The sequence below is a fragment of the Lupinus angustifolius genome, chromosome LG06 (assembly GCF_001865875.1).
Source record: "Lupinus angustifolius cultivar Tanjil chromosome LG06, LupAngTanjil_v1.0, whole genome shotgun sequence".
In the NCBI taxonomy this organism is placed as follows: domain Eukaryota; kingdom Viridiplantae; phylum Streptophyta; class Magnoliopsida; order Fabales; family Fabaceae; genus Lupinus; species Lupinus angustifolius.
The window spans coordinates 2,583,789-2,595,704 of NC_032014.1; the positions used below are offsets into that span (position 1 = coordinate 2,583,789).

At 33.2% G+C, this 11,916-nt stretch overlaps 2 protein-coding genes across 2 annotated transcripts; both read left to right on the top strand.

The window, feature by feature from the left end:
• LOC109348892 (60S ribosomal protein L15-1-like) lies at window positions 1,855-4,015 on the top strand. The gene is made up of 4 exons (XM_019589497.1): window positions 1,855-1,941; window positions 2,745-2,911; window positions 3,330-3,527; window positions 3,612-4,015. The coding sequence occupies exons 1-4, from the start codon at window positions 1,938-1,940 to the stop codon at window positions 3,855-3,857; spliced, it is 615 nt and encodes a 204-aa protein (XP_019445042.1). The 5' UTR covers window positions 1,855-1,937; the 3' UTR covers window positions 3,858-4,015.
• LOC109348893 (phosphatidylserine decarboxylase proenzyme 1, mitochondrial) lies at window positions 5,061-11,432 on the top strand. The gene is made up of 12 exons (XM_019589498.1): window positions 5,061-5,394; window positions 5,511-5,599; window positions 6,280-6,333; window positions 6,484-6,549; window positions 6,947-7,007; window positions 7,170-7,279; window positions 7,378-7,628; window positions 8,504-8,610; window positions 9,098-9,165; window positions 9,832-9,909; window positions 10,672-10,791; window positions 11,071-11,432. Exons 1-12 carry the CDS (start codon window positions 5,244-5,246, stop codon window positions 11,239-11,241), a joined length of 1,326 nt encoding a protein of 441 aa, XP_019445043.1. The 5' UTR covers window positions 5,061-5,243; the 3' UTR covers window positions 11,242-11,432.

The following is an 11,916-nucleotide window of genomic DNA, read 5'->3' on the forward strand; positions in this document are numbered from 1 at the left end:
ACTCCATATTGGGGCATAATTATTGACATTGTTGATACATTTAGCATTTTTGTTATGACAAACACAATGTTTTTTATAGCCACACTCAGATTCTCTAATAATTTGATTTTCTAATGATTAATTATATGATTAATTTCAGGTTAATGAAATTACCTAAAAACGTAAAATGTCTAAGCATAAAAAAATTGATTAATTTCAGGTTATTGATAATTATTATGTTATTTTGAAACTTCAAAATAATTATATATGTTTTTTATATTTTATTTATTGAATTAATTTTAATCGTAAATTATAATTAAATATTGTTGCCCCCTCTAGATTTTTAATCAAGATCCGCCACTAATAATAAGGTTAATATTAGTCTAAGAATATAAGATGGAGTCTGATCAGATTTTTTTATTGCCATGATAACATTTGGAAGTAATTGTTAATATTGGTCTTGTATGTATTTTTCAAGTACTAAATGATAAATTAAAAATTATATGTTAGAAACATGAGGCAAACTTTAGAAGCATGTCTCTTGTATAAGTAAAAAAAAAGTTAAATATATGAAATATAAATTTAACAAGACATAAGTAAATACTTAAGATCATTTCATATCATGAATCACTAAATTTTAGCTTTTTGAATCAATCATGAATGACAAGGAGAATTTGATAAGTTAATCAAATAATATCATAAATTGTCTTATATACAATGGTCTTTTCGCCCAGTTAATGAGATAATAATAACATAAATGGGAAACATGAGATACACATATTAGGGATGAATATGAGTCAAATTCACCCAAATATGACTTGTCTCTTATTTGATCATAAATATTGGTTGTGTTATTTCTTTTGAATCCAAACCCGATCCTAGACCTAAAGTTAACTCGACCTCAAATGTCGACCGAGTCGATCTTTGAACCCAAACTAAATCATATATCCGATTAAGTATAATGTCTATCAATTTAAGTAAAATCTTCTCAATATTATTTATTATCATAAATACATAATTTGACATACGAAATATATAGATTTTTTTGTTAAAACACATATATATGGTGAAAAAATAAAAAATCAAGGTTACTTTAGAGCAAAAAGATGTCATTACCTTATACTTAATTTAATAGATAACATACAAACATGATTAATAAGTAACCATGATATGAGTCGAGTTGGGCATGCTTATCCATTTCCCAACCCTAAATATTATTCGAATTTAATTTTTAAACCTGAACTCGACTATAAATCAAACAGAACCCGACTATATTCGAATCTGATCAAACTGAATCATCGAATTTGGTCGATCCTAATCACCTTTATCTAAGATCCATCCCCACGTCCCTCTTTTTATGCGCTAAAAGGGAATAAATAGCAATATGATAATCATTATATTATAGTATGAGTTTTTAAAACTATATTATTCATTATATATAAAAAATTGATTATATAGAATTATTAGAAAATAGAATAAATTGAGTACGTGTGGGACAAATTCCTTTTGTTTCCATTTCAATTAATATTTACTTAGAGTGTAATATCTATACACCAACAATATAAAGATTAATATATAATTACTATTTATTCTTATTAGTTTTATTTAATGATAAATGATGATAAAATATGAATAATAAACTGATTGAGTAAAAGTATCTTATACTATCTATGCATATATATTTTTCCTATAATATTATATTATTGTAACACATCACATAAAATACATCATTTTTTTTGGTACAGAAGAAAATATATCTAACCACTAGAAATATATAGGATTTGAACTGCAATGTAGCCTTTTTTTATTTATGAAATGAAATTAGAGTTCCACAAGTTTGTGGCCCAGCCCAAAACATGAATATCAACACGAGAAGCCCATTAAGTAGTGGCGTATCTATAAAATCTACGACTAATAATCACAAACCCTAGCTTTCTCTGAATTGGCGTGGTTGCGAAATGGGTACTCTCTTCTACTCCGTATCTTCAAATTTCATATCCTATTCTGTTTTCATACTTGTTGTTTCATCAATCATTGTATTCGTTTTAATTTTATCTTCATTTTGTTTATGAATTATTGTTTCTTATTTATTTGTAGATTTAATTTTTACGCATAATAGTTTGTATATCAAAAAATGGAAGGAAACCCTCGATTCATCTGAAAAGTCATTTTGGTTTACGGTCGGAGGACATAAAATATTAGCTAACTCTCTTGCTCCATTGTTATTTTTTTTTTGTTTTCTTCAGACGGTTCGGGGTTTTAGTGTGAAAAGCTAAAATATGAGATCTTCAATCTCTACCGAAATAGCACTGAGATTTGTTTTTAGTGCCCCACTTTTCAGTATTTTTATGCTTCCCAGTTATCTTGCATCAAAAGATTTATTTAAGGATTTATTTTCGGAATGTGCTTTCTTTACTGGTCCATTGTTGTGACTTTTCATTTTATTTTATATACTACCTCATCTGTGTTGGTTGTGCTTGTGGTTAGATATATTAATGCTCTTCAATAAAAATGAACCTTTTATTACTTTTGAACCTATTTATTTCTATTTTGTAAGAATTGGGAGTTTATTATTCAGATCTGATGTATTGTACACTTGGTCTTTGGAGTGAGCCCAGTTGTGTTGTGTGAATATCATTCTTTCTGTTCCTGTTTGATTTTGATAATGTAAACACGTTGTTTAATGTCAGACAACTTGTTATTGTTTATTAGGTAGCTTGTTTGCATCTTGTGTACCTAAATTTTGTTGTTTTGGTTGGCATTAGGCGCCTACAAGTATGTTTCTGAGCTCTGGCGCAAAAAGCAGTCCGATGTTATGCGATTCTTGCAGCGAGTAAGGTGCTGGGAGTACAGGCAGCAACCTTCCATTGTTCGTCTGACAAGGCCTACTCGCCCCGACAAAGCTCGTCGCTTGGGCTATAAGGCTAAGCAGGTAAGAAGTTTTCTCATCTTTGCCTCAATTTACTTTATTGGTACCTATATGCATTTTCTCATTGTGAATAATGCGTCGTTTATCTTACAGTTTTATTGTTTCTGTTCAAATATTCATTCTTTTATTTTAGCTTAAAGTGGCATATTAGTTGTCAGATTTTTCTTCGCAACTCCATTCTTTCTGAGATTCGGGATGTGAAACATTCACTATTTTCAGTATTTTACTTTTCGGATTTCATCTACATCAGTTTTGAATGAATATTTGTCTGAGAATGTGTCACAATTTCTTTTGGTCAATGCATAAGCTGTATAATTGCATAGCCTCCTCATGGATTATTCTCCTTTTCATTCTTGTGGAGTTGCTGCACCTTTGTCTCATTTGTTATTGTCTAGTAATGATTGTGATGATGACATTGCAGGGTTATGTGGTTTACCGTGTGCGCGTTCGTAGAGGTGGCAGAAAGAGACCAGTTCCCAAAGGTATTGTCTACGGGAAACCCACAAATCAGGGAGTTACCCAGCTGAAGTTTCAGCGATCAAAGAGGTCAGTTGCTGAGGAGCGAGCTGGGAGGAAGCTCGGTGGACTTCGGGTCCTCAATTCATACTGGGTCAATGAGGTATAGTTCTATATTACTCTTGTCAAAATCATAACCTAGTTGTGAATTGCTTGTTTGTTCTCTTACCTTAATTGGTTATTTCAGGATTCTACTTACAAATATTTTGAGATAATTCTGGTGGATGTTGCTCATGCTGCCATCAGAAATGATCCAAGAATCAACTGGCTTGTCAATCCAGTGCACAAACACAGGGAGCTGCGTGGTCTCACCTCTGCTGGTAAATCTAACAGGGGTTTACGAGGCAAAGGTCATCGGTACCACAAGAATCGTCCATCCCGCAGGGCTACCTGGAAGAGAAACAACACCCTCTCCCTTCGCCGTTATCGTTAATTTTGCTGCAACTATTTTGTTTTGCTGCATTCTCTGGATACTTATTTGAAGACAGTGTTTGTTGTTTTTACTTGAAATTAGTTTTGAACGCCAGTCAAATCTCTATAAATCGTGAGTGAAGTTAATTATGCTGCATGTTTGGATATGCTTTATTATTACTTGTGGGTGTTTTTTTCTTCTCGGAGAGGCCTGTTTCTGGTTGTCAAATTAAAAGCTTGTTTATTTTTTCTTGTGTTCGAATGTGCGTGGACTTGGAATTGTAATTTCTATTCTTTTCGAATTGCAATTACCAAGTTCAAAATATAGGTGACTTTAAAAATCATTTTATATTTTGAAGAGTATTAAAAAAAATTAACTAAAAAAATTTCTGTACAAAACAATAGACCAAAATTAGCTCCGATCTTATAGCAGTCATAGAATGTAAGAAATACAGTATGTTGTTAAAAAATGTGAGAATTTGGTGGAGCTATGATTAGGACTCAAATGCAAGCCTAACCTTGTTCGGAAATCGACTAACATAGTTGTCTCCCTTATAGAGGGTCGTTCCTAACAATCCCAAAGAACACCCAAGTTGCACATATGCAGAAACTAAAACGCACAAATTCTAAAACATAACACAAAATGTTCTTCTGCTCCTTTGCCTCTTGAGCGCTGCCATCACCATTTCCTTTCATTCGTCTTAAATCAGCATCATAAATCTTATCAAACTGTAAAACAGAACAAATCAGTTATTTAGGAAATAATTAGAATGTAAAGATAATCATGCATACATTTTTCTCTAATAATAATGAAGTATAGCAATATCACACCAAATATGTATCGTCACACGAAATTAAAATCAAAACATGTTAAATAAAAAATACAATGCGAGTAAGTATACAATTTAAGTGATTTTTAATTTGAAACACTATTTATTATTTATATTAAATATAAAAACATGAATATCATATAGAATTATTAATAATGTTTTATCTCAATATTTTTTTTTTGTATTACTAAAATGTATTCCCTCACCTTTATTTAAGTAAATAACTAATTTTTTTGACTAGTTTTATACCAACTCAATAAATAATAAGACCAACTCAATAAATAATTAATAAAGTAATAATCAATCGAAAACTCAACCCCTTTGTTCACTAGTTTTTTTTGGTACATCCCTTTATTCACTTGTTATTATATGCTAAAAAGAACCGACAGTTTCTCCGCAATAAACAAACGCTTAGATAATGAAAAGAATTTTGAGGTGTGGTTGAAAATGCTGTATAGTTTCTCAACTCTGAGAAGAGAGTGTCGCAAGTAAAATAGCGGTGTGATTCGGTGGTTGAATCAAACAACTCACCGCACCGCACCGTTGTTATCGCTTATTCTCAAAACAATCAATTAAAAATGAAACATAGGTTTTCGCATAGGTTCACTCTATTCCCTCACCATACTTGTTTCTTCAATCAAACTCGGTCCTTCACTCACTTCACCAAAAAGTTTAAAACCTCCAATGCTCGACCTTCTTCTCTTAATGGCGGTACTGGAAAATTTCAAGGTCAGTTGTTTCTACACTTATATAAGTAAGTTCTTTTTTTGAAAACGATTTTGTGTTGTGATTGTATTGTTCTTAAGCTTATAGCTTATTGTTGCTGCTTTTTTGAGAGTGTGCAGGCGATTCTTTTCTTGTACCTGGCGCAACTGTGGCTACGTTACTTATGCTCGGTGCTCTCCATGCTCGTCGAATGTATCAAGACAAAAAGGTCAACTTTTCTTAACTCTTATTCCACATTAAACTGATTGGTTCAAGTATCACTGGTACTCTTTTTCTTCCCTCTATCTAAGCCTTACATGCTACTTTAGGTTTATCAGAATCCGATTGCATCATCTATGTCATTGAGTGATTGATCAATGATGGAGAGTTATATTCAGCTAAGAGAATAAAGGATCTCCTAAATCACCTCGTGACTATTAAAATTTAAAATTATGACATGTGTATTACTGTTTTTTAGGTTTTAGAAATATATTTTTGTAGAAAAGGAAAAAAAAAGTACGAGGATATATTTATTGTCTTCGGTTATTCACCTCCCCAAGCTTTAACTTAATTATATTCCTCACCTGATGAGGTCAATGTAATGACACATACTACCCCTTAATGTTAATGACAATTAAATTGAGTGTAGCTTTTGATAGGTAAGTCAAAACTCAAGGGAGGTTGTGTAGTCATTTCATGTCCAAGTCTTCAACACTTAAGGCATAGCAACTTCATTGCTGATAGAGATTACTACTGCTCCTGTGAGACTAAACTGTATTTTCAAACATGATACTGGAAAATTTTCATATGTTTCGCTTCATATGTTGGATTTAATGGTTATGTTTTCTGAAATTGAATTTGTAGTTTAGGTACATGTTTATGAGATAAATTTGCTTTCCCTTGTGGCAGACTGAAGAGTTACGGGATAAAGGAGTTGAGTTTGAGTTCCAACCTGATGTAAAGGTATGATTTTTAAATTTATGATTTATCCCTTATTATGCCCCTGCCTACAAGAAAGAACAAGAACAACACTTAAATTGTTTTTGTATGCGTGTGTAACTAGCACTTGTTTAGTTTTAATTCTGAAATGTGTTATGGCCTTGTAAACACCAGGCTTCATTTTTAAGATTGCTACCTCTGCGTTCAATTTCTAGATGCTGGGGATACTTGACAAGCATGGTAAGAAATCCTGTAATTTTATTTCTATTTTTTGCAATTTTGTTCCCTATTTCCATTATTTGCTACTGGTAAGTAGTGAAAATACGGAGAAACAATATTCTGAGTAATGATAAGTACCAGAAACATAATGAAGAATAAAGTGATTCTTTTATGAAAATGTTATTAGAAATTGAGGGGAATTAATTAATAACGGAGTAGCTGTTGCAGCACTGGTGATCATAAAAACACAGTACTGGGTGATAGAATATTGCAGCATATGTTAAGCATATTCTGCTCTTCATTTTATCTATTCAAGCCTGGCTCTATTAATTTGAAAGTGATTTATGGTCCTCATGTTGCCTACAGTTTTGTGTATTATGCATATTATGTTACTATAACATTTAGGAAAAAATTTCAGGAAATTCCTGTTTGGTTAAGGCCACATGTCTATAGAGCTTGGGGTCGGGCATTCCATTCAAGTATGATTGTTTCTCCTTTGATGTTTTTTAGTTGATATTTTCTTCATTTCATTGCAATGTGCTGCCATACCCATCATGTCACGAAACTGGCAGAACTTGTTCATGGTGAACTATGATGTAGTATTTGTGTAAATATTATCCTAATTCCTGTTGACATCTCAGATTTAGAGGAAGCTGCTTTATCTCTAGACAAGTATGCCTCTTTAAAGGACTTTTTTGTTCGTACTTTGAAAGAAGGTTCCAGGCCTATTGATGCTGATCCACAATGTCTGGTAACTGGTAACATCTGCTTGGAAAAAATTTCAAATGACTTTTTTGTACCATTTTTAGTTGATACATTACCTTTTTGACTATATTTACTTTCCAACAGGTTAGTCCTGTGGATGGTACAGTTTTAAGATTTGGGGAGTTAAATGGAGCTGGGGCAATGATTGAACAAGTTAAAGGATTTTCATATTCTGTTTTTTCTCTCCTGGGTGCAAGCCCTTCCCTTCCAACAACAACTGATGATAATGTGCAAGAGGAGCATAGCGGATCAATAACAACTACTGAGAAAAGCAAGAAATCATGGTGGAGAGTTTCATTAGCTTCCCCAAAAGTCTGGGATCCTACATTGTCACGGTAATTTAATGTTGTATTTTCTATTTGCCTCCTGCTACCAATCTGTAACTTCATATGGTTGTAAGCATTTGTGTCTAAACAGGATCTGATTGTTGAAGATAATTGCAAATTGATATATTTATAAGGTTATCCACTCAAATTATTTCTTAATTGTTCAGCTCGAGTCCATCATGATGCATAATATGTTTAACTTTACCTATGATTTGAGTATTTCAGATAGGTTTAGAATAGTTTTAACTGGTTCAAGTGTCCACCATAAAAAGAACTTCAAATAATAAAGAAGTATTATTTTGCAAGTTAGTTGTAAACTATAGAAATCAGTACAGTTTGACTAAATATGTACCCTAAAGCCTTTTTAATTAAAAAAACTCATTTCGATATATTTATCTTTTTCTTTTTAATGAACGATGACAATTCTTTTCCTGTCAAAGAATTTGAATGTGCTCTTATTAAATTTTGGTACGCAGCAAGAACATGCTTAAAAGGAACTTTCTGACTAGACACCAGAATCTTGTACCCTCTAGCATCTAGGATGTATACTTATGTAGCAAAGTCCAATGTTTTCAAGAAAAGAGTGTTGCTTCTCTTTCTGTATTGTTCATATTATCATTTTATAAATTATGAAGGAAACATAAGAGTGCTTTGAAGTTTGAACTATATAACATTTAAATTTGTATTTCAACACTTGAACTGCTTGCATAGTTCAGAAGGCTGTATTTCATATCAGTATTTCTTAGGTCTATTACTGAAATTGTAACTTTTTCCACCTTGAATGCATATGGTTGCTTCTCATTGACCTCCACCTACCCAATGTATCTGCTATAATGTAATGCACGGCATTGCTTACATCCTAATTATTTTTTGCTCCATTGCAGCCCACAGAGAGGCCTTTTTTACTGTGTGGTTTACTTAAAGCCTGGAGATTACCATCGGGTGCATTCCCCAGCCGACTGGAACATTCTCGTCCGCAGGCATTTTTCTGGTAATTCATCTTTATGCAGGTCTTAACAGTCTGACAATCAAGGAAAAAACTCTTGTTAGTATGTTTTGACTTGTTGTGTGTCTACAAGTTTATCACTTAACCCCTAGGAATTAGGATATAAAAATGGCGGCCCACGCCTACATAGCGTGGGGTTTGGGGAGGGTAGATGTACGCTGCCATACCCCACAAGCCGAGAGACTGTTTCCTGCACTTAACTCCCAGGATTTGTTATTAGTAAATAGAAACATTCATTCCCCACATTGTGAAAAGATAGATGCTCAACCTGGTACTTAAGCTGTTCTCTCACCCAATGGCCAGTCTTTTGAGCATAAGTCATAACAGAAACCTTTCCATGAGGAATGTGGGGTGAGAATTCCTTTCCATATTAGTTCAGCATATCTAATAGTACCTATATTTTCGCTGGTCCATGAGTTTAAGAAAAACTAATGCATTACTTAATCATAATAAACTCTACTGTTTATTGCAGGCCGTCTTTATCCACTGAATGAACGTGCAACAAGAACAATTAGAAACCTCTATATTGAGAATGAGCGGGTAATTTATATTTGATTTCCGTGTGCAATGTCAGTGTACTTTGCCTATCTTCTATTAGCTTTTACCTTTTGAGGCCTCATGCTTGTGTTGATCTATAAATCTTTTTCTCTTTTTAGGGGGCAATTCACATAGAAATTGAACATAAGACTTGTACCTTAATTCCACCCCATTTTGACCACTTCAGTTATGCCAAAGTGGCATGTTACTCCAATACTTTATACAGAAGGCTTCTGTTGTTGAGACTAAATCTATTTCTGGAAAATGAAATAGAAGCTGTTCCACCTGTGAAAATACAATTCACCCTTTCTCTGAATTACCTTTTCTTGTTCTTTTTTAATATCTTTATAATAATCAAATTATTCTGAGTTTTAGTTTCAGGCAGAAGTGGCATTCTCTTTACGTGTACAAGTAGTCCATACACTCTTAGAATTTTCCTTTTTTTCTTTCGGCCATTTGTTGTGTTTATTTCTCAGAGAATGCCAGAGGATGAACAAATTTATGACGAAAAACACACTAACCAAGTAGTTATTCATAATAAGTTCATCAAACTGGTCTTTTATAACTTAGGCTTTTATTTTCCCTTTGGTCCGCAAAACTGTGATTAACTTTCATTTTTCATTTTATTATTGAATACTACATTGTTGAATCTGTCTCTAAAATTTTCAGGTTGTTCTTGAAGGTCTATGGCAGGAAGGTTTTATGGCACTTGCCGCAATTGGTGCCACAAATATTGGATCAATTGAGGTTTATCTATACTCCATATCTCCTTTTTTGTAATAATTCTACTGTAAACATTCTTAAAGCATAGCAACTTCCCATAAGTCCATTATAATGGATATATTGGAAGTGGTGGGGAAAGGTTTATCTACATGCATTTACAAATTTAGAGGATGGCGCTGGGTGGAAGTGTTGGCTGTTGACAAAAAAAAATTAAAATATAATTTATATAGAAAAATTCAAATAAAAACATAAGCTACATAAGAATACCACAGCAGGGCAATAAACAATAAATAACATAAGGTTCAATAAAATTCATAAAATCCTATAATGTCACAAAGAAGTTAAAATGAATGATACTAACTGACAACTAAAAATCAAAAAATAAAGTTGCCGAGGTTTTCTCCTCAGAATGAAGATATAATAAGAATCAGGGTCATGATGGAGGCCGCGAGTGTGTGTGAGGAGAGAAATGTGAGAATGAAGGTCCCTTTTTAAATTTAGGGTTTTAACTTATTTGGGTAAAACCCAAAATTACCTTTGACTTTTTGGTTAAAATCCAAAACTATACTTACAAAAACTGAAAACCCGGCCATATCCATGGCCACTATTTGGAACACTGCATATGTCTATCAGCTTGCAAGGGTAAACTGTATGTTTTTTTTAAAGATAATGAAATCTTCATTGAAACTTGCCTGAATTATTGACCCCAATTATGACTTGTTTATATTTATAATTGCTAATACCCTATCATTGACTTGCTTTTTCATTAACAACTTACCATTGCAGCTTTTCATCGAGCCTGAACTCCAGACAAACAAGCCTAGGAAGTTGCTACATTCAGAGCCTCCTGAAGAACGGGTTTATGAATGTGAAGGTGTTGGTAGAATGCTCAAGAAAGGGGATGAGGTTAGAAGTGTGATTTAATGGTCTCCTAAAGTTTCTATTCTTGGTTCACTGTTGCAAATTAAAAAACTATAATAGCCAATGAAATGCTTTACAACCCTAGAAAAAAAAGGTGGGTACCAGAACTCCCTACACTTTAAAAATGCATGAATTGATTCTATTTTATTAAAAGGAAGAAATAGAGATTGTAGAGGTGCTGTTGAATTTCAGATCCTTTTTGTTTATGGCACTTATCAAAGAGATGTGGCATAATGTAGTTCATTTTTTTTTCCTGAACCCCAGCTAGCTGCTTTTAACATGGGATCAACAGTTGTGCTGGTTTTCCAAGCTCCAATCTCAAAAGAGTTTAATGGGGGTGATTCATCACAAGAGTTCAAGTTCTGTGTCAAACCTGGGGATAGAATCCGTTATGGTGAGGCCCTAGGGAGGTGGCATAGTTCGCGACACAGTTGATATTTGTGAATCTGGTGGACACTGTCATTGGCACTAATTAGACCAATTACTTCATTAGATGAAGAACTTAATCGTGATTTGGTTGGATAATTTCTTCTCTCATAACAATTTGTGGTATTTGTAATCTGAAAGCTCCCTTTTTAGAAGAAATTATGTGGTCCTTGGTGTGGGAATCAATGTGTTTGTTCATACAAATTGTGTTGTCATATCCTAATTCCTAGGTAACAGCGACGAGGATACTTCTTATTGCATGTTGAAAATTTTCTGTACGGTCAATATGAGTGGATGCACAATATTGGATTTGAGGAGTCAAAATGCAATGAAAGTGATTTCAAATGCAACTTATTTGTAGATTTGATAAAGCCTCTTGTTAAAATCCCTTGGAAGAAAGTATTGACAAGTCCAAATAAATGAAATGTGTGTTTCTATATAGAAACCTTGTTCCTGCACTAGCAATATGGGCACGATACCAGATTATAATGTTAATAATTTGAACCAAAAAATGTTACTAGGTGATGTCGTGAACTCTCTTAAAAACCTTGATCTTTATTCAATCTACTTGGTAATTGGCATGAGAAATCAGAGGCAGTGGCACGTAGCCCAGGTATCCAATTCATCACAAACTTGGCACAATATCAATGACTGTATAATACTGACTGTAGGAGTAAGGTTTGA